The sequence below is a fragment of the Dipodomys spectabilis genome, unplaced genomic scaffold, assembly GCF_019054845.1.
Source record: "Dipodomys spectabilis isolate Male_0828 unplaced genomic scaffold, ASM1905484v1 ptg000136l, whole genome shotgun sequence".
NCBI classification, from domain to species: domain Eukaryota; kingdom Metazoa; phylum Chordata; class Mammalia; order Rodentia; family Heteromyidae; genus Dipodomys; species Dipodomys spectabilis.
In genome coordinates this window covers 6,804,220-6,830,301 of record NW_024870813.1, presented here as the reverse complement: position 1 = coordinate 6,830,301, position 26,082 = coordinate 6,804,220, and the positions used below count along the sequence as shown (strand labels likewise).

General features: G+C 49.7%; 1 protein-coding gene across 1 annotated transcript in view; it reads right to left on the bottom strand.

Annotated features, from left to right (window-relative positions):
* Zcchc24 (zinc finger CCHC-type containing 24) overlaps positions 1–26,082 on the bottom strand; it is a 53,342-nt gene that overhangs the window by 25,818 nt on the left and 1,442 nt on the right. The window contains exon 2 of the mRNA XM_042690340.1: positions 14,267–14,467. Coding sequence (XP_042546274.1) covers positions 14,267–14,467 — 201 coding nt within the window. The remainder of the gene's footprint in view (positions 1–14,266; positions 14,468–26,082) is intronic.

The following is a 26,082-nucleotide window of genomic DNA, read 5'->3' as shown; positions in this document are numbered from 1 at the left end:
GCTGGGCACTGGTGACTCACGCCTAATCCTAGCTATGCAGGAGGCTGGGAGCTGAAGATTGTGTTTTGAAGCCAACTTGGGCAGCAAAGTCCACAAGACTCATCTCCAATTAACCAGCCAAAAGCTGGAACTTGAGCCATGGTACAACTAACCTTGAGCAAAAAAAGCTCAGGAACAGCACCCAGGCCCTAAGTTCAAGGCCCAAAATTGTTACAGATGTGCATGCATGAGCACGCACACACACACACACACACACACACACACACACACACACACACACACACACACTGACAGCAATGAACAGTATTAACAGCCATGGCTCAGTGTGTGTGGTGCCAGGTGCTCCCCAGGAACAGGTTGGATGGAGTAACTCGCCAAGCCTCCCAGCATCCCTCTGAGGTGGAGTTTGCCAGTGTCTTCATCTTACTGGGACACTTTCTCGGGAGCATTCATTCAGAATGAGACAGCAGGGGCTAGGGTGCAGGCAGGCTCACACCAGCTCCTGCTGTGCAGCCAGGGGTCTCAGGGAGGACACACACCCAGGCCTGCGGTACCACCTAGTGCCAGCACCACGCCAAAGCCACCCCACCAAGCTGCAGTCACATACCATCTCAGCAACACCCACACTTGCTGAGTACTTAGGACACTGTCTGGATCCTGTGTCAAGCACAGCACAGGCCCCACAGCTGGTGGGCCAGCTCTGGGCTCCAGAGGTGCCACCTGCACCGTACCTGCGGAGCAATTCCCTGTCTTACAGGCCCAGGCCTTCCTCAAGAGGATCACAGAGCCATGCTGCTTTCCCACTTGCCCTTCTTCCTCTTTCCTTCCCTCCTTGCCTTCTTTCATTTCCTGCTTTCCCCTCTCTCTTCTCTATCTTTCTATCTATCTATCAATTGTGTGTGTGCATGCACACATGCACATGCACACGCATGCGCTCGGGCATGCACATCTGTAACAATGTTGTGCCTTGAATTTAGGGCCTGGGTGCAGTCTCTGAGCTTTTTGTGCAGAAGGCAAGCACTCTACCACTTGAGCCACAGATCCATTTCCAGCTTTCGGATGGGTAAGAGCTTTCTGAGGATAAGAATCTCCTGGGCTTTCCTGCCAGGCTGGCTTCGACTCAACATCTACAGATCTTGGCCTCCTGAGTAGTTAAGAGTACAGCTGTGAGCCACTGGCACTTGGCTGTATAGATTTATATATAAAACTGTATCATATATCTATGTATATGAACATAAAATGTGTATTTCTAGCCCTCCATTTCTGCTATAGTATATTGGTCTGCTTTCTGTGACTATAACAAAATGCCTGGAGCTGGGTACTTATGAAGAAAAGAGGTTTATGTAGCACTATTTTGAGGTGGGCTACATAAACAGATGGCTCTAGGTCTGGTAAGGACCTTGGGTGAAAGATACTGCGATGGGAGGGCAGGGGGAGAGACTGAATGGCCACATAAGAAGCCAGAATGAATGAATGAATGACCAGAAAAACCTGGCTTGCTTACTGCTGTTCTTTCTTCCTTTCTTGGTTGCACTGAGGACTGAATGCCAGGCCTTACGCTTGCTAGGCAAGAGTTCAACCACTGGAGCTGTACCCCTAGATCAAGACTTCCTCTTTTGTGACAACTCTTTCACTAACCAGAACTAACCACAAGAGAACTACCTTAACCCCTCAGGGCAGCAGGCAAGGCCCTAACCACCTCCCGCTAGGCCCCGCCTCTTAAAGGCCCACTGCCTTTCATATCCCCCAGACTGGGGACCAAACTTCCAACACACAGACTCTTCGGGGCAAGAAGCACACTTGGACTGTGTCTGTGTAGACTGCAGCAGGTATACAACGGTCAGAGCTTGGGAAACTTTCCAGAGCTCTGAGGCTCTGCGATGCTTTGCATCCTGGACTTGGGTTCTATAGGAGGACCCCATACACCCACAGTCCTACCCAGCTGTCCCCCTTCTGTCTCCAGCCCCTCCTCCCCCCCCCAGGGAACTCCAGCCTGCTGTCAGATTGGGGCTGGAATAAAAGGCAGGTAAGAGCAGACCCAGACTAGTCAGCCCTTCTTGCTGCCTGAGACGCCCCAACTGCTCAGGAGCTGGCAGCTCTGGCCTGGTGGAAGTGCAGGGCTAGGGTTCAAGGGCAGTGGGGATGAGGTGGGAGTGGGAATCAGGGCCCCAGGAGCCCCCTTTCCCCTCATCTCTCGCCCCTGCGCCAGCATGGCCCTGGAACTACTTCCACCCTACCTCTAAGGTTTCAGCTGTTCTGGGACTCCATGCTTTCTGGGCTCTGGTTTTCTTTTTCTTTTGCAATCTCCAAGAAACCCGAGCTGCCCGCGGGGTGGGGGTGACCGTGTGGGCTCACATCTGTATCGCATTAGCAGTGCACGCTGACTCAGGCGCAGTGCTCCCCGGGGCTCCAGGCTGCTCTCGCGGCCTCCGGCCATGGCCAGACACAGCAGCACAGGTGACAGCACCCCTCAAACCTCCCTCAGGACAGGAGCTTGGAGAGTGCTGAGGGCCGAAGGCGTGGCTCACCTCTGCCCCTGGTCAGGATGCAGAGGGTGGGCTGCCAGGCTGGGCGTGGCTGGGAAAGGGACACTGGATCCAACCAGGACACTACTGTCACACCCCCATACCAGCCTCCTCCACCTGTACAAAGGTGCCAAGTTTAGATCAACCCCAAATGGCAGATGATGAAAGGTAGTCCAGAGTCATTAAACCATCTGCTCAAGCAATATGCAAAGCTAGGGCTTAAACCTGGGTCTTGGGCTTCTACATTTGAAGCTCTTTCCTTTGACCTCAAAAAGACCCACTCACCAGCACCAAGCCAAGGTCACTGCTGGTGGCATTGGGAGGGCTTACGCCCACCAATTACATGGCCTGCTGTGCCATGTAATTGGCATCAGCCCCAGGTTTTGGTCAAGGCCACATAGACTTTTGTGTTACTACATCTGTTTGCCTGTGTGGACCCTTCTTCCATAAGAAATTACTTAATCTGGGCACTGGTGGCCTATGCCTATAATCTTAGCTACTCAGGAGGTTGAGATCTGAGGATTGAAGTTCGAAGCTCAGCCTGGACAGAAAAATCCAAGAGATTCTTATCTCCAACTAACCACAAAAAAAGCTGAAGTAGAGTTGTGGTTCAAGTGGAAGCATGCCAGAAGCTAAGTGAGAGGCAGAAACCCTGAGTTTAATACCCAATATCAGCACATAAGAAGAAGATGAAGATAAAATCATTCTAAGTTACCTTTTAATTACTGTTTGTATAAAAGTACACAGGCTGGACTCACAATTTCATGTACACTTCAGTTCTTTTTTTTTTTTTTTTTCCAGTTGGTCATGGGGCCTGAACTCTGGCCCTGGGCGCTGTCCCTCAGCTCTTCAGCTCAAGGCTAGCACTCTACCACTTGAGCCACAGCGCCACTTCTGGCTTTTTCTGTTTATGTGGTGCTGAGGCATCGAACCCAGGGCTTCATGCCTGCAAGGCAAACACTCTACCACTGAGCCACCTTCCCAGCCCTCCTGTTAATATTATATTTACTTTCTATTCTGGTTTTAAAATAAATGTAAATGGAAACACTTCTGTGGATTCCTAACCGGCTCTCAGGCCCTGGGCACTGGACCTGCTACTGCATGTGGAAGTGTCGCCTGCTGGCATCTGCCTATCAAAGGCGCCTTTATAGTCTTGCCCCGTCTCACATTTCCTCACTTTCTTCTTGGTTTGCACTTACTGACTGACGGCACCAGCCAGACTTTGAGCTCGGCTCTGCTCCAGCAGTGTCCCCAGATGCCTCACCTCCAACCTCAGCACCTTCTGCCCACGTCTGCTCCTGCCACCCCCTTCCCACACCCTCAGGCTGCCCGCCTCAACCCGGCCTCCTAAAGCCCGGCCCCCAGCCTCCCTCAGCTTGATCTTTCAGCATGCGAATCCGGGCCTGCCACCCAACCTCTGGCATGGCTTCTGCCCACCCTCTGCGTGAAGTGGTGAATGTGTGCAGCCTAGTGTACAGGTCCATGCCACCAGCTCTAGCCACGCTCTTCAATCCTCCAAGCTTGCCAGCCCTGCCCAGGGCTCTGGGTATCTAGACTACACAGCATATTACCCATATTATGAACTTAGGGCCTTGTGCTTTGTTAGTCAGGCACTGTACTATTGAGCCATGCCCTAGCCCTTTTGGGCCTTACTTATTTTTCAGATAGGGCCATGTTTTTCTATCCAGGATGGACCTCAGATTGCAATCCTCCTGCAAACAACTCCCATGTACCTGGGATTACAAATGTGAGCCACAACATCCAGCTTGTTGGCTGAAATGGAGTCTCACTCTCTTTTTGCTTAGGCAAGCCTGGAACTGTAATCCTCCTGATCTCCACCTCCTGAGCAGCAGAGATTATAAGCCTGTGGGCTACCATGCCTGACCTCCAACATCCTGTTTTTAAAGAACCCCATATTTCTAGGGATTATAATAGAGATGAAGGTCTAAATGTAAATGGAGCTGATGGGCATAATTTTAGAAGCCTGGATTCTGCAGAACCCAAAGTCCAATCCTTTGAGATTTGAGCTTCACTAATTGTGCAACCTTGGCAAGTCACCTAACTTCTCTGGGCCTTCATTTTATAAAACGGCAACTGCAGATCACTATCGTATCCATCGACTCAGGTGAGCCGTGGAGAGAACTAAATGAGACACTGCATGGAGCAGGCTCAGCTCCTCAGCAAGCTCAGCACTGCCAGGCTGTCAGCCATGACTGGATGGCTGGCACACTGCAGGGACCCAGGGCTGCAAGACCAGACGATGGAAGGCACCCTGGCTCCTAAGCCTTCTGGGGCTAGTGCTGCCATCAGCTGGAGATGGCCCAGTCCTGACCCAGCATTACCCTTTCAACAATGTTCAGAACTGTCTCCAGCACCTTCTACCTTTGCTTTGGGGACTTCATTCTTCCCTAGCAGTTCTTGAGGATGCTCAGGGACACAGAGAGACCCCAGCAGACTGGTAAGAAGGGTAATGACCACCTCTAGCTTTACTCTTCCTTCCACCCTCCCTCCTTTCCTTCCTTCCTTTCTTCCTTCCTTCCTTCCTTCCTTCCTTCCTTCCTTCCTTCCTTCCTTCCTTCCTTCCTTCTTTCCTTCCTTCCTTCCTTCTTTTTATTTTTACCAGTACCAGGGTTTGAAACCAGTGCCTCAGTCTCTCCCTTGGCTTACTTGCTTGGCTGGCATGCTACCACTTGAGTCATGCCTCTAGTCCAGCTTTTTTCTTTTTTGCTAATTGGAGATGGAGTCTGGTGGACTTGCTCACCTGAAATGGCTTTGAACTGTGGTCCTCTGGATTTCAGCCACCTGAATTGCTAGGGTTATAGATGTGAGGCCACCCATACATGGATTTCTTCCCTATTGTTAAGGTTGGGAAAGATGGCTTTGCAGGCTGCCAGCCCTGTCTCTTGCATCACCAGCGGGACCATCATTGCTAAAAGCCTTAGCTGCCTCCCACCGTTGCTTCTCCCAGGGCTCATGGGCAACTCTGGGACCTGCCAGGACCAATCCCACCCCAAGTATACTATAGGATTCTGAACATAAACACATTCAGATTACTTAAAATTATTTCATTAGAGAGAAGAAAACAATAATATAATATTGAAGAAGTATTGATTGAAGACTTCCCAAATCTGATGGAAAATTTTAACCAGTGCAGCTAGGCAGCTCACAGGCTCCAAGAAGGATAAACACAGACAGGCAGACAGGCAGACAGACACACCACAGGAGGATGCCTGATCAAAAATGGAGAGATTGGGCAGCAGCTTCTCTCTGTATTCTTCTGGGAAGATGAGATGTATAAAGGAAGTCTGTGACAGCCAATACAGATATCGCTTTAAAAATGAGGAAAACCTCTGGGCATCGGTGACTCCCACCTGTAATCCTAGCCACTCAATAGGCTGAGATCTGAGAATTGTGGTTCAAAGCCAGCCAGGGCAGGAAAATCTGTAACACTCTTTATCTCTAATAAAATACTTAGGAAAAACTGGAAGTGGCTCTGTGGCTCAAGTGGTAGCATGCTAGCCTTGAGCAAAAGAAGCTTAAGGATGGTGCCCAGGCCCTGAGTTCATGCCCCACAACCAGCACTACCCCTCCCCCACAAAAAACACCTAAAACTCTAAAAACTAAGATCTAGCTAAGGGTCATTGGCTCATGCCTATAACCCTAGGTACTTAGGAGACTGAGTCCTGAGGAACAGCTGAGGGTAAGCCCAGGCAGAAAAGTCAGTGAGACTCCACCTGCATCATAACTAGCAAAAAGCTGGACAGAATGGCTGAAATGCTAAAGCCCCAGCCAAGCAAGCTGAAACATAAAACCCTGAGTTCAAACCCCAGTACCAGCAAAACATTTATTAATTAATAAAAAAAATCACTCCTAGCTGCCTCTAAGTGACACACTTTAGATGCAATGGACGTTCATGTTAAAAGTAAAAGGATGAGGAAGCCTAGGATATACACAGCAAACCATACCACTAGAAAGCTGGATACATTGCTATCAGGAAAACTAGACTTTACAACAAAGGAAAGTTATTAGAGTAAAAAGGGATATTTTTATAACAATGAAAGGATCAGTCTGTCAGGAAGATATAACAATTATGAACATAGATGCACCTAATAACAGCACCCCCGAAAACATAGAATGGATAGAATTGAAGGGCAGTAGATAGTAATTCAACAATAATAGTTGGTTACTTTGATATTCTCCACCTGAAATAGTGGGGTAAAAAACTAGAAAGGACATGAAGAAGGCATCAGAAGCCATCAGCCAGCCCCGGAAGCAGCAATTCTAACAGACGCCCACAGCACGCTGCCCAGCAACGTGGTGTTCTTCTCAAGGGCACACAGACACCAACACGGGCCACGTGCTAAGGCTGAAGCAAACCACGGGGTGCTTAGACAGGATGAACTAACACAAAGCAGGCTCCGTGGTCACCATGGAACAAAGTTAGCAATCATTGAAAGGTATTTGGAAAACTCACAGAATGCAGCTATTAAATGACATACCCTGAAATCACCAATGAGCAGGCCAAAGAGGAAATCATATGAAAATAAAGGCACAACAAACTAAAACCTATGGGATACAGCTTGCAAGACATCCATAGTCATAAATGCCTACATTAGCAAAGAGAAGATGAGGCTGGGTGTGGTGGTTCATGCCTGCAATCCCAGTCACTTGGGAGTTGGAAAGAGGAGGATTGCAAGTTGGAGTTTAGTCTAGGAAAAGTGAGCAAAAAAAAAAAAAAGGTCTTAAGTGGTAGAGTACTTTCCTGTGAGGGGCTGGGTTCCACACCCCAGTAAAAGAGAGAGAGAGAGAGAGAGAGAGACAGACAGACAGACAGACACACACACACACACACACACACACACACACACACACACACACACACACACACACACACACACACACACACCTGATTCTCCATTTCAAGAAACAAGAATAAGAAAGTCAACCCAAAACAAACTTATAGAGGGAGACAATGAAGACAAGAGTGGAGCTAAAAGCAAGGACTTGGTAAGCTATGTATACAGTTTTACTCAGAGCACTACTGTTCATAAGCACTCTTCATTACACCATAAGTGGAAGAAATCCTGCTGTCCACTGATGGATGTGATGTAGTGTATGAGCCCCATGGAATACTATACAACCTTGGAAAGAAAGGACCTTCTGACCCGGGCTGACCCACATGCACGAACCATGAGGACCTTCTGCACACTGACAGGCGCTTGTCATAAAAGGAAACTATTTCTATGAGGTCTCTAGAGAAGTCAGATTCAGACAGACAGAGCAGAATGGCGGTTGTAAGGGGTGTGAAGTTATTTCATAGCTCAGAGATTCAGTTTTATCATCTATGAAGTGTTGTATGGCTAGTGGTTCACACCTATAATCCTAGCTACTCAGGAGGCTGAGATTTGAGGACTGCGAGTCAAAGTAGAAAAATCTGTGAGACTCTTACTTATAACCAGCAAAAATCCAGAAGTGGAGTGTGGTTCAAATGGTAGAGTACCAGCCTTGGATGAAAAAGCTAAGGACAGTACCCAGACTCTGAGTTCAAGCCCCAAAATCAGCAAGGCGGGGGGAGGGGGGTGAGGAGGCGGCAGACAGAGACAGAGAGAGACAAGTCACAGAGAGTTGTTTTTTTTTTTGGGGGGGGGGGGGGTCTGGTCGTGGGGCCTGAACTCTGGGCCTGGGCGCTATCCCTCAGCTCTTCAGCTCAAGGCGAGTGCTCTACTACTTGAGCCATAACTCCACTTTCGGCTTTTTTCTTATGTGGTGCTGAGGAATCGAACCCAGGGCCTCATGCATGCAAGGCAAGTGCTCTACCACTGAGCCACCTTCCCAGCCCTGTCACAGAGAGTTTTGTGTGGATGGATGGCATTTCCTAGCACTGATCTGTATAGTTAAAAATGGTTACAATGATAACATTTATGCTATGTGTATTTTACCACAATTTAAGAAAAAGATTCAAGTGGCAAGTCATGAAACAGAGAAAAGAAAAACAACTACCAACTAAATCAAAAGTTGATTCTTGGAAAAGTTCAGCACAATTGGCAAATCATCAGCTAGATCTGTCCAAGAAAAAGAGAGAAGACTCAAATTACAAGAATTGTGAAGGAAAGAGGGGAACTTTATCAGTGACCTTACAGAAATAAAAAAAATATTATAAGAGAATACTATACACATTTGCACATCACTAAATTAGACAAGTCAGATGAAGCAAATTCCTAGAAATACCCAAACTATAGTAAGAAACACTCAATACAAAACAACATTAGAACACATCTAGATGCCAGGTGCTGGTGACTCATGCCTGTAATACTAGCTACTCAGGAGGCTGTGATCTGAGAACCATAGTTTGAAGCCAGCCCATACAGGGAAGTCCTTGAGACTCTTATGACCAATTAACCACCAAAATAGCTAGAGGTGGAGCTGTGACTCAGGGGATGGAGCACTAGCCTTGAGGGGCAACACCAGGTTCTAAGTTCAAACTCCAGGACCAATACGCAAAACAAAAACAAAAACCTACGGGGGGGGGGGGGGGGGAGGAATGTAGTTGTGGAGATGGGAGGGAAGAGATGGTAGGGGGAAAAACAAAAGAGGAGGCAACAATGCTTGATAAGAAATGTACTCATTACCTTGCTCATGTGATTGTAACCCCTCTGTACGATATTTTCACAATAAAAAACTTATTTTAAAAATACTCATCCAGAACAAGGAGAGAAATTGAATAGCCACCAAGATCTACCCACAACAGGAAGTCTAGGCTCAGATGGCTCCAGAATGTAGTTATTCCAAATGTCTGAAGAAGAATTAATGATAGTTCTTCAAAATCTCTCTTAGAAAATAGAATATGATAGAACTCTCTACTTATTGAGGACACAGATACAGATGAACTCTGAGAACATAACAGTATTTTTTTTTTAAAAGCCAGTCACAAAAGTCCCCCTATTGGGAGTTTCCACTTACATGAGATGTCCAGAGCAGACAAAAATCAGTTCAAAGAGGAAGAGGAAGTAGAAAAGTAGTCGCTACCAAGGGCCTGTGACTCATGTCTGTAATCTTAACTACTAAGGAGGCTGAGATCTGAGGATCACAGTTTGAACCAGGCCCAAGCCTGGAAGTGGCCCTATGGTTCAAGTGGTGGTAGAGCACTAGACCTTAAGCACAAATGCTCAGAACAGAGCCCAAGTTCTGAGTTGAAGCTCCAGAACTGGCACCAAAGAAGACAGATGGAAAGAAAGGAAGAAAGAAAGAAAGAGAGAGAGAGAGAGAGAGAGAAGAAGAAAGGAAGGAAGGAGAAAAGAAAAGGAAAGGAAAGAAAAGTGGTTGCCAAGGGGTGGAAGGTGTGGAGGTGATATCTATAAAAGCATTGAGTTCTTTGTAGACTTTATAAAAATATTCTCTAACTGGTAGTGATGGTTGCGCAAGTCTTTGAATAGAATGAGAATAATTGCATTACACATTCTATTTATTTATTTATTTTTATTTTTGTGCCAGTACAAGGACTTGAACTCAGGGCTTGGCACTCTTGCCTGGCTTTTTTCTCAGGGCTGATATTCTACTACTTGAGCCATACTGCTACTTCTGGTTTTGCTGGTTAATTGGAGATAAGAGACGTACTATCTGGGCTGGCTTTGAACTGTGATCCTTAGAGCTAAGATTATAGGTGTGAGCCACCAGCACCTAACTGTATTACACATTTTTATACAGGCAAATTGTATGGTGAATGAATTATGCTTCAATCTGTTACTGAAAAAGTAATAAGCATCCAACTTTTATATGTTGAGCTCCTAGATAATATTTCACTTGAAATACAGGTCCCTATCCATGGTTTATAGAAGCTTTGTCACCCTATCTATCCTATCTGGAAGATGCATGCTGAGCACCTGTTGGATAAGGAGTCATGGGCTTGCATTATGTCCCTGACCCTTGAGATTCTAGTCAGATAAGCGGTGGGCATTATCCAAATAAATCCCAGCCTTCCAAAATAACCAGTACCTGGTCAGGTACTTCTTCATGACCCAAAGGAGAGAGAAAAGAGAAGTATTAGCCACATTTTGTAAGACATAAACGTTTGCATTAAGAAAGGAAGGGGGCCGGGCGCTGGTGGCTCACGCCTGTAATCCTAGCTACTCAGGAGGCTGAGATCTGAGGATCGCGGTTCAAAGCCAGCCCGGGCAGGAGAGACCGTGAGACTCCTATCTCCAATAAACCACCAGAAAACCGGAAGTGGTGCTGTAGCTCAAGTGGTAGAGTGCTCGCCTTGAGCTGAAGAGCTGAGGGACAGCGCCCAGGCCCAGAATTCAAGCCCCACTACCGACCAAAAAAAAAAGAAAGAAAGAAAGGAAGGGGGTGCTGGGAAGGTGGCTCAGTGGTAGAGCACTTGCCTTGCATGCATGAGGCCCTGGGTTCGATTCCTCAACACCACATAAGCAGAAAAAGCCAGAAGTGATGTTGTGGCTCAATGGGAGAGGGTTAGCTTTGAGCTGAAAAGCTGAGGGACAGTTCCTAGGCCCAGAGTTTAAGCCCCATGACTGACAAAAACAAAAAGGAAGGACATTGTTGGGCATAGCCTGTGATCTAACCTACATGGGAAGCAGAGCTAGGAAGATCCCAACTCTCTCCCAGAATGATTGTCTTGCATTCTCAAGCATTCCTGGGTGCTAGTGCTCCCATTCGCCTCATTCCATCCAGGAAGCAGGGCATCCTTGGGTCTTCAGGAATCCCATACAGACTCAGGTTTCAGATGGGGAGGATCGAAAAGCTTTATGCTGCCAAACTCAGCCAGACTACACAGACCATGGTGTGTGTGTATGTGTGTGTGTGTGGGGGGGGGGGGTGTCTCAGCTTGGGGCTGGTATAGCTAGTTGATCTAGGGAGACAGTACACACTAAGATTCCAAGTTCTCACACACATGCTGCCTGATAGCCCAGCATTATAAACCCTCAGACATCCAATAAGACAAAGACCCAACTTCTACTGCTGCTATGGAGTTAAAAGCAAGCCATATAAAAGAAGAACCAGCCCAGTCTGATGTGGGTGTGCATACCTGTAACCCCAGCACTTGAGAGGCAGGGGCAGGAGGATTGTGAATTCAAAAGTACTCTTTGCTACACATTGAGACCTCATCTCAAAAAAAGTAAACGGAAATAAATGAAAGAACCAGGCCGGATGTGGTGGCTTATGCCTGTAATTCCAGTGACTCCAGAGGCATGATTCAAGGTCAGCCTAGTCTAAGAGTTATCAAAATACCACTTCAACCAAGAAGCTGACATGGTGGCCTGTGCAGGTGATTCCTCTTACATGGAAGATCTCTGTCCAGGCTTGCTAGGCCTGGCAAAAACCTGAAGCCCTATCTAAGAAATAACTGAAGTAAAAAGGGTTGGAAGTATGTGGCTCAAGTGGTAAAGTGCCAGCATAGTGAGCATGAGGCCCTGAGTCCAAACACTAGTACAGGAGGAGAAGGAGGAGGAGGAAGAGAACATGGAGGAAATGGAAGAGGAAAAAGAAGAGGAAGAGGAGGAGGAAGAGGAAGGAGAAGGAGAAAGGGAAGGAGAAGAAGGAAAAAGGTGGAGGAAGAAAAGAAGAAATAGTAGTGATTAACCTCCTCCTCCCCCCAACTTGGTCCTGACATTTAGAAGTCTTCTGGCCTGGCCTGTTGACAGGCCCTCACATCTCTCCCAACCAGTTCCACTGTCCGTGGAGTTCCTTCCCTGCTTAAAGCTCCTGTTTCACCTTGCAGAATAAAGCAGTTCATAGACTCTGGGAGGTGGTGAGCAGTGCATGAAATCACAGAGATACATTCTGCACACGGCCCTTCTCCTCTTCCCTGGGGCAAATTCCACTCTACTCACTTCCCAGGCCAAGCAGGAGGGGATGAGGGAATTGTGAACCACAATGCCCATGAGCTCTTGGTTGGCAAACCACGGGCAGATCCTTGAGAACCAGAGTCACCACTGCCCTCCTCAGCCAAAGTCCTAGAACAGGGTAAAGACTCTGTCTCTTCTGAGGGCCCCTTATATCAAATGCTTCATGTGCCAAGTGTGAGTGGCTCATGCCTGTAATCCTAGCTACTCGGGAGGCTGAAATACGAGAACTGAGGTTCAAAGCCAGCCCAAGCAGGAAAAGTTCATAAGACTCTTACCTCCAATTACATGGCAGAAAGCCAAAAGTGGAGGCATCGCTCAAGTAGTAGAGTGCTAGCCTTGATCAAAAAAGTCATGCAACAGTATGAAGCTTTGAATTCAAGCCCCAGTATCAGTACACACGCACGCACACACACACACACACACACACACACACACACACACACACACACAAGGGTCTCTTGTGCCCAGGGCTGATGGCTCATGTCTGTAATAGCTCCTCAGGAGCTGAGATCTGAGGATCACAGTTAAAAACCAGCCTTGGTAGAAAAGTCCATAAGATTCTTAGCTTCAATCAAACACACACACACACACACATACACACACACACAAATGGAAGTGGAGCTGTGGCTCACAGCGGGAGAGTGCTAGCCTTGAGCACAAAAGCTCAGGGATCAAGCCCCATGATCAACCAAAAAACAAACAAATAAAAAAGTGTTTCTTCCTTCTGACCTCTATTGAGGAGGAAACAGGAGTAGGGGATACAGGATCAAGGACCAGTATTAGTGGGTCAGCCCCTACCATGCAAGTCCAGCTGTGCAGAACCACATACATATGACACACATGTATGCTGGGGTGAGCCTCGGATTCTGAATTTCTAACAAGTCCCTTGGATGGAGCCCTTGAGGGGGACTGTGCCGGGCCTATATTTTAAGCACCAAAGACTAAAGCCTGTCTGGTGCAGTCCTTGAAAGTGGGGCTCTGATGAGCAGCAAATACCTCTGGGCGGGGGGCACGCTCCTGGGCCCAGCCCCTCCCTACCAGCTACACTCAGCTTTTAACAGCTGGAGGGTAATGGACACAGATTTTCAGTCTCTAGGATTCCATTGCTATTACGTATATGAAATCAAACCACTAGCCACATTATTATTTTTTAGCCTGGAAGATTATATATATATATATGTATATATATATATATGCATATATATGTAAAAACAAAATGATAGCTACAAACTGAGGTGCTTTACAAGACAGCTGCCCCCTCCTAGCCCCAGGATGACATAAGCCACCTAGAACAGGGATCACTGCTTCCTCACACATTGTCACAAAGGATCCTTCAGGACCCACCATCTCCCTAAGGCATCCCAACCCTGAGAAAGATGCTCAGCCCCTCATGGCCCAAGGCCTTTGCCCAGACGTGTGCCGGGACTCCTCATCTGTCCTGTTGCAGGCTGAAGAAGCAGAGATGGGGGGGTGCACATCTGGATTCCTGGCCCTGAGCCTGCATTCCTTCCTGGTGAGTGCAAGCAGATGTAGCCTCCAGAGCTGCTGGCCCCCATCCTGCCCACCACCAGGGAACTCACCCTGCAGAGAAACTGGTGGCGATCTGGAGGCCTCGAATCTCACTGTTGTGTGTGTGTGTGTGGGGGGGGGGGTAACTTGGATCCAGAATCTCCCATTCAGATTGCTGATCAAGCAGCAGAGGCCTCCTCTGTCCTGTCTACACCAGTCAGTCTTGTCTCACCAGCCAAAGAGATTGAAGGACAGCAAAGGGAGAGGCCCAGGGTGGAAGGGCACCGTACCCTGCTAACCGCTGAGCAGTGCTCCTCCCTGATCATCCAGGCATGCTCAGAGTCCTTTCATGAGCCAGGGCTGCCTTACCTGGGGGCAGTCCTTGATGTAGTGGCCTTTGTTGAAGCACAGGTGGCACAAGTAGTTGGGTGGGGGCCGCTTGCTGGGCTTGCGGGCCTCAGAGGTGAGAGTCAGGTCGGAGAAGTGTTCGGTGAGGGAGCTGAGGCCGTCTGCGATGTTGTTCAGGGAGCCGTAGGGTGAGGCACTCTTGTACACGCTGTTGCCCAGAGCCTGTGAGGGACAAAGACTCAGTTTTGGCCAAGGCCTCCCCTTGGGTGATTTCTACCTCCCTCTTCCACAGCATATGGGAATACCATGAGGTTTCAACTCACCCTGGGATCCTGAGTACAAATCCTAAGTCTACTTTGTGTCCTTGGACAAACCAGTCAGCCACATTGGGCCTTACTAGCCCTCTCTATAACTAGTGATACCTACCCATAGGGTTTCCAGGAGGCTAAAATGAGGTCATGCAATAGTGTGCTTGCTGTATGTCATGCCTGGCCTAGGAACTTCAGAACAGAGCAATGATTACTATTATAACTATTATTATTGTTACCATTAATAGTGTGTGTATGTGTAAGAGAGTACGTGTGTGAGTGTGGGCGTATGTGCTACTGGGACTTGAACTCAGGGCCTCATACACTTAGCTTTTTTGCTCAAGGCTGGTGCTCTACCACTTGAGCTACACCCCCATTTCCAGCTTTTTTTTTTTTTTTTTTTGCTGGTTAACTAGGGAGTAGAGTCGCTCAGATTTGTCTGCCTGAGCTGGCTTTGAACTGGGATCCTCTATCCGACCTCAGCTGCCTGAGTAGCTAAGATTACAGGTGTGAGCCACCAGCCCCTAGCTCATTACTGTTGCTCCTTTTCACATGATGATGAGCTAAGACAGGATCACAGAAAGCAGCCTGTCAAATGTAGGACTGTGCCACTGACTAGTAGAATCACTGCTGACTCAGTTTCCTCATCTGGCAAGGAAAAGGTACCTGGGCTTGCAGCATGGCTTCCATTTTTGTGGTCCAGCCCCTGCCTGGTCTCCTGTACACACACACACACACACACACACACACACACACACACACACACACACACACACACACACACAGGCCTATTTGGAAGCCCTGCCCAGGCCAGCCAGCCATTCCTCTGGGAGCCAGAGGAGAGAAGAGTGCCACCTCTTCCACCTCTGCATGACAGGAACCAGACATCTTGCTGAGGCTGGTGTATACAGCCTCTATTTATAGGAATCACGGGCTCCAGGCGGCCTGGCACACTGGAATTTAGCGAAGGTGGGGCTGACACAGAATGGCCATGGGTCCCCAGAAAGGTCCATAGCAATTCTGAGCACAGGGTTTGGGAAATCCCCTGACTCCAACGTAGGTGCCCACGACCAGCAAGAGCAAGCTATGGACTTTGGTAGGGAGAGTGAGTCTGATGGGGGAGATGGGGCTTTGCTCTTGAAGTCTCCCAGCCTCTTAAAAAGATGGGACATGCTGGGTACTGGTGGATCACGGCTTTAATCCTGGCTACTCAAGAGGCAGAGATCGGAGAATCATGGTTCAAAGCCAGCCCAGGAAGTAAAGTCCATGAGACTCTTATCTCCAATAAGCTACCAAAAAAGCTGGAAATAGTGCTGTGGCTCAAGAGGTAGAGTGCGAGCCTTGAGCAAAAGAAGCTCAGAGAGAGCAGACAGGCCCAGAGTTCAAGCCCCAGGACCAGAGGGGAAAACAAAAGGAAAAGATGGGGACAGAGAGGGGCCCAGAGTGGGGCCAGTCTTTCCTATGCAGGAAGGGGAGGGATGAGAGCTATGGCTGTGCTTCCCCTCCCCCAACCAGAGCAGCCGCACCCACATGAGCCTCCCCTGTTCGGTCTTTAGAGGCCTACCTCCTGCTTCTAGAGGACAGCCTCCGTCCCACTGAGGTGGTACCTCAGAACACCCTTGCTGTGTGCCCCTGGTAGGTCTTTTCCCACTCTGGGCCTCCGTGTCCTCTTACATACACCACAGCTGGATCCCCCAATGCTTAGGGAAGGGAACTCTATGAGCCCTGATGACTGTGCCTGTCTGGTTCACCATGAAACCCAGGACTAGAAAGATACTGCACCAGCCTGCACTGAGCCAGCCTCCACCCCCATTCCCAGGCCCCAAGCAGCCCAGGCTGGAGCCATCCCTCCGAGCAAGGCACAGCATTCCATTCTTGAAGCAATAAGGCCATGGTAGCCACCTTATGGGACCTGGAGACAGCTCCAATGGTGGTTAGATCAGGTGACCACAGAGACCAGCCAAGCCCTGAAAACTTTACACTCACTGGGATAGCTGCTCAGTGAGTCACCGTCCCCATTTCACAGATTAAATGAGTGTGTCCAAACTTGGATAGGATGACCTGGGAATCTGGGAAGCAAGACTTTTCTGGGCTCCACCTCAGATTCCCACCCCCACCCTATTCCCACCAGAGCAGCTGCTTGGGACTGTGGGCAGATTTGGGCATGTGGTAAGATACCCCTAACAGAGGTTGGTGCTTTCATGATTATAAAGTGTACAGTTCATTGGCATCAAGAGAATTTACAAACCCAGGCTCACACCTCTAATCCTAGTGACTCAGGAGGCTGAGGTCTGAGGGATTGTGATTTAAAGCCAACCCCAGGCCAAAAAGTCCATGAGACTCTAATCTCCATTAACCAGCAAAACAAAAAGGCAGAAGTGGAGATGAGGCTCAAGTGGCTAGCTATGAGTGAAAAAGCTAAAGGGTGGTGCCCAGGCCCTGAGTTCAAACCCCAATACCCAATACCTGCACACACACACACACACACACACACACACACACACACACACACACAGAGCTTCACTCTGTTCTGCAACCATCATTCCCCACACCCACCTCAGAGCTTCTTGTCCACCATCCCAAACTGAAAGTCTAAGACAATTAGGTCCTGCCCTGGCCTCCCCTGCCTGAACCCACATTTTTCAGACTTCTCAGGTATAAGCAGCCTTGGGCTCCTCTAGTCAGAAGCGCCTGGAATTTTCCAGACATCAGGCCTCTGCTTATCTTCACTGAGACGCTCTCCCCCCACACCCCCACACCCCCAATCGACCCAAGGAGGAGCACCATCGCCCCAGCCTGTCAGAGAAAAGTTCATCCAAACAAGAAACTTGAAGCTCAGAGGCTGTGTGACTCACTCTCATGGCTGGGAAATGCAATTTCACAAATAACAACCCTCTTCGTTTTTCTTCCTTTTCCTTTTCTTTCTTTCTCTTATTTATTTATTTTATTAAAACAAAAAAAAAATTTCCGGATAAGAGTTGAAGTGAGTCCACAAGGAATCAGAACTGTTTTGGCCACAAATTGTCAAGAGGAAGGGGAAGTTTGGTGGAGGCCCACAAGTATACTAATTACACCCTCAATAATCCTCTTTCCCGTCTTGTAGCCACGATCCCCTGCCCCCCATCTCCTCTTGGCGCATCTCTGGAAGAGCCAGAGGCCTCTTCCCTCCTAGTCACTGCCTCCCGAAAGTGCTAGATCTGCTCTTCCAAAAGGCAGCTTCCAGGAAGAGAGGTGAGGCCCTAGCTCCTCTTCTCAGCCTCTGACCTCCAGTGTCCTCCAGCCTGTCCCCAGTGGCTGCCTCAGCTCTCTGCCTCCAGCCCATGCTCAATACAGAACACTACCTTAGAGCTGAAAGGGCAGGATGGTCAGCTAACCTGACCTAAGGTGTCTGTGACAAGATAGAGCAAGGGAGATCCAGAGAAGCTCAGAGATGCAGACTGAGCAGGCATTGGGAGCTGGGAGTCCAGCTTGCCTGGCCAGAGCAGGGCGGGTGAGGCAGTGAGCCGTTTCCTCTCCAAAGCCTTGTTTTGACTTTGAGCCATGGAGGTGAAAGGCAAGTCCTGGCCATGTCCACGGCCTGTGGGGACTGCACCGAGCAGAGGTTGGGTCGGAGTATGGGGCAGGGCCTGGCCTCGTGGGTTTCCTGCAGTTGAGCACAGCTTGAAGCAGCAGAGTAGGAGAGCAAACGTGACCATTCCTGCAGACTGTCATCTCCCTGAGGGGCACTCCAGAGCCCAGCCAGCAGGTGACTATTCTGATCATCTGTGGCCAGAGGGCCACCTTCTGGAATATCCTTCTTCGTGTCTATGTAACCTCTCTCCTTCCAGGACCAACTGCAGATCCACCTCTACCTCTTGTACATGGTCTCAAACCTACCATTTCCCCAACTCAGGCCTCAGGAGCCCAGGGACCATACACAACAGCAGATGCAAGTGTACCTGAGGCCCAGTTGTCCATAGATCTTGGCTTCTTAAGGGACCTTCTGGACCCTCTCACTCCTATCCTGGTCTAGGGGCAAGGGACCACTGCTCAACTCCATCTGCAACTGCCTGGGGACCCTCTGCAATCTTTAATCTCTGCATGTCTCTCCATCTCTCCCAGGAGGCTGGAGGTCCCTCAACGCAAGCTTCTGTGACTTTCTGTGGCTCCAGACTGGTTTTCCTGCACTTATTACTAGGTGTGAAGAGTTCCCAGCCCCAAGGGGCTTGGGAGTCTCTGGACCTGTGCAGTAACAGGCCAAGTCTCAGACTGTCTAGGCATCTCTAGGTGTAGTGAAGGGAAGCTTCCAGGTCATATTTCCTTCCATCCCAGGTCAGTGGCCCCAGCAGCCAGCTAGCAGGAGGCACAGGTTCCTTGCAGCTCACCTGGAGGACAGAGATTGAGACTCCTGCCCAGTGCTGGAACTTCTCCAAGGTACTCACTTGGTTGATAGTGGAAAAGGGACAGAAAAACACTAGTTCGTTTGAACAGTGTGAAGTATCATATATTAGACTACCTCCTTTCCCTTTCTTAAGACCCAATAAGGACGTTAGTTGAGGCCAGGTGCTGATGGCTCATGCCTAGAATTATAGCTACTCGGGAGGCTGAGATCTGAGGATCCTGGTTCAAAGCCAGCTCAGGCAGACAAATCCCAGAGTCTTTCCTCCAAGTAACAAGCAAAAAAAAAAAAAAAAAAAAGATGTGGAGGTGTGACTCAAGTGAAAAACCCAAGCAGAAGTGTGAGACCCTGAGTTCAAGCTCCAGTACTGGCGCACACACACACACACACACACACACACACACACACACACACACACACACACACACACATCTAGAGGAGTGCTGCCTGCCTCATTTCATAAGCCAGAACACTAGGCTCAGAGAGGCTGAATAAGTTATCAAAGGTAACACAGGCAGCATATATTGACAAGTTATATATCAGGCCCTCCCCCCTGCTGTCGGCCCTCTTCAAGCCTTTAAGGCTTGACTTCCCCATGGAAGGAGCTGGAGGAAAAGGCCAGGTGTACCATCATCTGGAAGACTTCGCACTGGCAGGATGAAGCCCAGCTGCTCTGGGGTATAGGGAGGATGGTTCTGCTCTGGAAATAGGGACTACAGAAGTAGAGAATTCCAGGGATGCATCCACGTCTCCCCAGAGCCAGCCTGCCAAGCAGGGCTCCCTCCCACAGGGCATTCAGAGAGCCCTGTGGGGCAGGACAGAGTTGGCACAGGTGAGCGGGTTCTTCTGAGGGTAGGCCAGAGGCAGAGGAGGGCTGCGCAGAGACAGCACAGAGGACTGCAGGAGTGGCAGAGACAGCAGGCAGGGATGGAGAGCTGGGCGGAGAGCAAGGCAGCACCCAGAGCTGCACCGTGGGCAGGGCAGCCTGAGGAGCTTGATTGGAAGAAGGCATGGTGTCCTGCTCCCTGGACTGAAAAAGTAAAGGGGGGGGGGCGCTAAAGGAAGGACTCACTGATTGTAGTTCACAGCTCTGTGGGGTTCCTTTTGTTAGCTGGACAAATGCCTTCTGAGTCCCCCAAAGCCATTCTACTGTACCCCTTTATCTCCCCTCACTCCCTCCTCTCTTTCACATACACACACACACACACACACACACACACACACACACACACACACAGATGGGCATGCACCTGCAGACACAACCACACACTCCCACAAGAAACCATTCAGCTCACAAAGGACCTTACTCCGTCTCCCAAGGGGATCTGCACACCTTCCCCTAGATCGTGTCTGGAGACTAGCACATACATGCCCTATACACACAGACAGAGACAGATGTGGACTGGATGTGGGCTGGACAAGGGAGGGCGTGCAGAGGAGACAGCCCAGGCATGAGCCACACCTTGACTGAGGGCTTCCCCAACCCAAGTCAGCCTTGGCTGTGCTCTCAGGTTTCCAAGGTCAAAGTCTGGCCTGTGGGTGGGGATGGCGCAGGGCTGGCTGAGACCCTGTGGTGACCCTAGAGGGCTCATCCAGTACATAAAAAAGCACACAATTCCTATACACATAGTCCACGTTCCAGAAACAATTCAAACCAGAAGAGCCCATCCAAGTTCTTCTGGTGAGAAAGTGGGCGGGGAGGAATGGGGGAGAAGATGAGGGAGTAGGGGAGAAGGGAGTTGTGGCAGGATGAGCTGCACAGACCCGAGGGAGACCCTCTCTTCCTGTGGCTCTACTCAAGGGGCCTGGCCTCTGCTCAGGTCCACACACCTGACAGATACTCTGGCTTCCCACTCCCTGCCTTTTCCCCGTCAATGTGTAAGCCCTGGGGACTGTACCTCTGGCTTCTAGTGCTTGTTTGTCAAATGGAAGCAAATGCATGGATCTGAGAGTGAAATTTAGGCAGTCCAGGACAGCACTGGTGCCTACAGCCTCTTCTGCAGGGGCCTGGATCTGAGACCCATTGTTTCCTGAAAGTGCCGTGCCCTCCGGCCCCTCCTCCCCCACCCCCCAATCACTCTCAGACCTGTGTTCGCTGTGCTCACACCAGGAACACTGGCTGTCTTCAGGTTCTCAAAGAGACTCATGACCAAACAAGGTAAGGCCCATCAGCACAGCTCAGCCTCTGCCAGGACACTGCTTGGGACAGGGTTTCACCATCTCCTAAGTCAGCTCATTCCAAATTAACTGAGCAATCAATAAACATGCCTTCGTTGGGATAACACAGGGGCTAAGAGACTAAGGTTGTAAGTCTAGACACGAGTGAGGGTAGATCTCAAATCACCTACCCAGACAACCACAGACATTCACTGAAAACCTCCTATGTCCCACTCATCCGCACCAATACTGCTAAGTTGAAAAGAGACAGGATTTCTACTCTCAGGGAACTGGCACCTTAGCTATGAAAGGACCCACCCATTGCCTGGTGCCCAAAAGGACCAGCTGTGAAGATTGGCTGTACCAGGAACATCACAATATACTTGCCACAGGGCCACAGCAGCCAGAAAGAGGAGTGAGGAGTGCCACTGGCCGCGCCCCCCCCCCCCCCCCCAGCCAGGCAAAGCCACTTAGAGGAAAAGTATCCATGTGGATCTGTTGGAAAGTAGCTGGGAATAGCATTGTGGGAAAAGGCAATAGCTAGGACCAAAACTTGGTCACTGGGGGCCACTGGCTATGTTAGAAACTTCAAGTATTGCTAAGTATTGCTATATGACTTGAGAGGGACGGGTCGCAAACTGCACGCCTCCACCTACCACACACACACACACACACACACGTGACAGGACACAGTAAGTCTCCTGTCTATCCCAGGCTGCAACTTTAGTTCTATCTGTAGCTCCCTAAGCATTCTACCTTCCTCTTGAAGGGACTTAGTTTCTCCTTCTAGACAACAGAGCTGCAGCACCCAGGCTGTAATAGGAAGACAGGAGCAATACAAATGTTAATGCCCACTTCCACTGCTTATCTGGTAAAGCAGACCAGCCAGAGCAAGAATTCGGTAGAAAACCAATACTACCAGAAAGATTGGAATCTTAGGGCAAAATGTAAGAAGCATTGCAAATTGACAGGGAGCCCCTGCGTAATTACGCCCTGGACAGTGATACAGAGAACAATCCAGGTATGGGCTAACCTGGGGACCTGCTCAGCTGCAGGATGGACTACAGAGACAACTCCTGGCTAGAATGCAGGAAAGATTTAGCTCTAGCTCTGCCACTGACTTGCTGTGACTTTCCAGGTCTCTGTTTTGCTTTCTGTACAATGGGAGCCTTCCCAGAAGGAAAGAGGGAAAAGAATCCAAGAGTAAAACCTCGCCTATGAGCATGGGACTGTTCTCCACCGGCCACCATCCCCGAAGGCTCAGCCCTCGATGCTGATGGTGCCAGCTCTGTGCTACTGATCACCGATTACTAACGCCTGCTTCCCCTTTGCCTGACTCAGAAGGGGCCCAAGGTGTGGTCTTCTTTCTGAGCCAATACTCACCCAGTCCACTTAACTTGACAGAGGAAGGGTTAGCCTGCCTCTTCTAACAGTCTCTCATCAAGTGATGGGCCTGAGTCACCATTTGGCTTCCCCGGGAGTTAGAACATCTTCCTGAGCTGGGCTAGCCTGGCCATTCCTTCCAGACCCAGGGACCTCCCCCACCTCCCATCTCACACAGACCAAAGGCTATGGGGAACCAATATCAGCTTCCTCTAGGCCATTCTACCCCCACCAGGCAGCCCTCCCTGCCTCCCAGCTTCAGGCAGAAATGTGGCTTTATCCTACACATTCACACCGGCTACCCGCTGACTCATCTAAGCCAGCGATGGGCACAGGAGAAAAGTCCAAACTCCCAGAAAATCCAAAATCCAAACTCCTAGAAAATTGTCTTGTTGGGACTCTGGTGAGTATGACATTATAAGCTGTTCCCTTAACTGTTCTAGGAACCAGGTCTGGCCAGGCTCTAGTGGTTCACAACTATAATGCTAGCTACTCAGGAGGCTGAGATCTGAGAATCACAAATCAAAAACCAGACCAGACAGGAATATGGGTGAGACTTTTATCTCCAATTAACAGGCTAGAAAGGGAGCTGTGGCTTACTTGGTAAAGCACTAGCCTTGAGCAAAAAAGCTAATGGACAGTGAAGCCTTGAGTTCAAGTCCCAATCTCCACACTAAATAAATAGGACCAGGTTTGTGTTGAAGGCCTTGGGAAACCCAGCATCTGTCAAATCTTGTGACACTTGCTGCCATTCTCAAATATCCAATGGGTGAAGGGCTACAGCAAAGAGGAAGGGGCTGTGATGTTGAAGACTGAGTGCTAGGACCCAGACTTTACTCAAGTTTGCTTCTCAAGGGAGCACTTGCTAAAATTTGGAGCTTCACAACGGTGGAGAGGTCTGGCTTGGCTCAGTGGAGCGTCTCTGGGCTTGGAGACGTTGGAAGAAATGTTTGGCTGGAAGAATCATTGCCCTGTTTTGTATTGTAGGACTTCTCAGAGCCTTTACTGAGCTAGTGAGCACTGAGTGTCCATGGGAAGGACAGAGCATGATGCTTTCCAAATGTATTTGACTGCCAAAGCTCTTCCCTTAAACATCCACAAAGTAGTTGCCACTTGACAGTAGGGCCATACTTTCCAGCTACCCCCATCAACCACCCTAAAGCCTGCTGGGTACAGTCTTTGAGGACAGGCTCTTTGGCAAGGGGCCCAAGAGGTAATGCTTAACTCTACTTTTCCAGAGGTAGAATCCACAGCCACTGCTGCTGGGAATTTAAATTCCAAACAGAACTTGGCAAGAAAGATCCCATGCAGCAACTGCCTCTCCTGAGCACCTGGTGGGAGAGAGGAGGGGCTTAGCTAACTCCCCCCCCCTCTATTTTCCAGCCCCTCCCCCTCCTCCCCCCCTCAGCAGTCTCTCTCTAAAGGCAGGCAGAGTAGTCTCAGATGAGTTTCTGAATGTGAGGTTCACATAGGCCTCCTCTCTGGACCCAGAAGTCTTTTAAGAAACTGCACAAGGAACCGGGGGCCGCTTTAGGGTGACTCCTGGTACTTTCTCTCCTATATTTGCCTGTGAACTCTCCCATTTCCCTCTCTGCTCCCAGGGCCAGAGTGCCACTCAGAACCCTTGGCTTATCTTCAGCTTGCAGGGCTGAGGTTCTAGGGGCACAATGGGCTTCTGTGCCCCCAGTGTCCTCACCTCCCCCAGTGCCAGCTGCATTCATGGTGTTTTTCTGTTGTGGAGGGAGCAGCCTGGGGGCGGTGCGGGAGGGGGTGGGCTCTTGGCACAGGGGCTGGCACAGACAGGCTGTGGTCAGCGGTCAGCATGCCAGTCACATCCACAGGCACTGCCACTGGGCCTGCCAGGCCTCACACAGAATGGCAACGCTCCTGGGCTTTGGGTCCCTTTGAAGAGTCTCCACCAGCCACATCGAACGTGCTGCCCCCACATCCAGCCTCCTGGAGGCTCAGAAGTGGGGGGCATCTCTTCCCGTCTTCCCAGCCAGTTGCTATCATGGAACCATATTAGGTTACCAGCTAAGCCTGGACGTAGGAAAGGCCTGTCCCCAAACACACAAGTGGGGCTCGGGAGAGGGTTTACGAGGCCAAGGGGGTGGGGGTGTGGACAAGGAAGACTGAAGTTAATACAACCTCCTGGAAGTCAGCAGCCAGAGCCCCCCAGCCCTCCAAGGAAGCTGCTGGCCTGGGACCATAAGAAGCCCCTGGACGCTCCTTGGGCTCAGGCTGTCCGCAGGCCCATGTTCTCTGAATGGTGCAGGTCTTCAGTGTGAGACACACCACCCTGAGGACAAGCAGAGATAAAATCTACCAGAGGGGTAAGCCAAGGCCCAGAGAGAGACAGGATCATGAGACAGCTGGGTACCAGTGGCTCATGCTTGTTATCCTAGCTGCTCAGGAGGCTGAGATCTGAGGATCATGGTTTGAAACCAGCCTAGGCAGGAAAAGTCCATGAGATGCTTATCTCTAATCAACCAGCAAAAAAGCCAGAAGTAGTGCTATGCTTAAGTGGGAGAATACAGCCTTGAATGGACAAGCTAAGGCCCTGAGTTCAAGCCCTAGTACTGGCATCAATAAAAGAAAAAAGAAAAAAAAAAAAGATATGAGAGACATATCTCCAACAGTGTTCTCAAAATCTACTTGCCTATTCCACCGTGTGCCCTTTCTGGGAGAAACTGAGGCACGCAGTACTGAAGTGAAAGGAGGAAGAACTCACTGAGCCACAGCTGGGATCCTAGAGGGCAGAGATATTCAAAAGCAGGCAGGGCATCCCATTCCCATGGGAGACTCCTGATGGCCCCAAACTCCCAGGAGTAGAGATCCACAGGTGAGGGACAAGGCCAGCCTAGGGTGGGAGCAGAGGGAGGCTAACAGAGGCTGATTAGGGACCCTAGTTGATCAGTGGGCCATGTCACCTCCTCCCGGAGTGAGCGTTCACCCTTGAGGGCATACCCTCTTGCAGCCATCCACCATCCAATCAATCACTTACCAAGACAGCACTCACCCCCCCCTCCCCACCCCATCCAATCAGCCACCATTCCCACAGATTGTCTGCCTACTTATCTGTGGCTTCCTCTAGCCTGTGGCTTTGAAGGCCCAGCCCCACCTCCCCCATTCCAGCTTAACAAATGTCTGGGAAGAGAATAAACAACAGGGAAAGACCCAGGCACTAAAGAAACACTCCACGGAACTGTCCTCCAAAGTCACTGGTCACCTGAGGAGGCCCCAAAGTCTCTTACAAGAAGGAAAACTCCCTAACCAAGAAACATTCTTATATGCAGAGTGGGGAACTTTACAGTTTATAAGAGCTTTGGCATACAAAAGCTTCTGTCTGGCACTATGGGGTACCTTCTCCGTCTCATCTCCCTCAACCATGCCCAGTCGCCCCATACCAATTCCACCCCACTGCTCAACAGGGCAGTTTTATGTGTCCACAGATCCCCCGCCCCACACACTGTAAATAAAGGCAGAGTTGAACATATATATATGAAACTAGAAAGAGTGATCTTCTATCCACACTCCTTCCTGGCATGTACACCCAATCATACACAAACTGCCTCCCACCCTATTTGGGGCTCCAAAGGAAACGGAAAGTG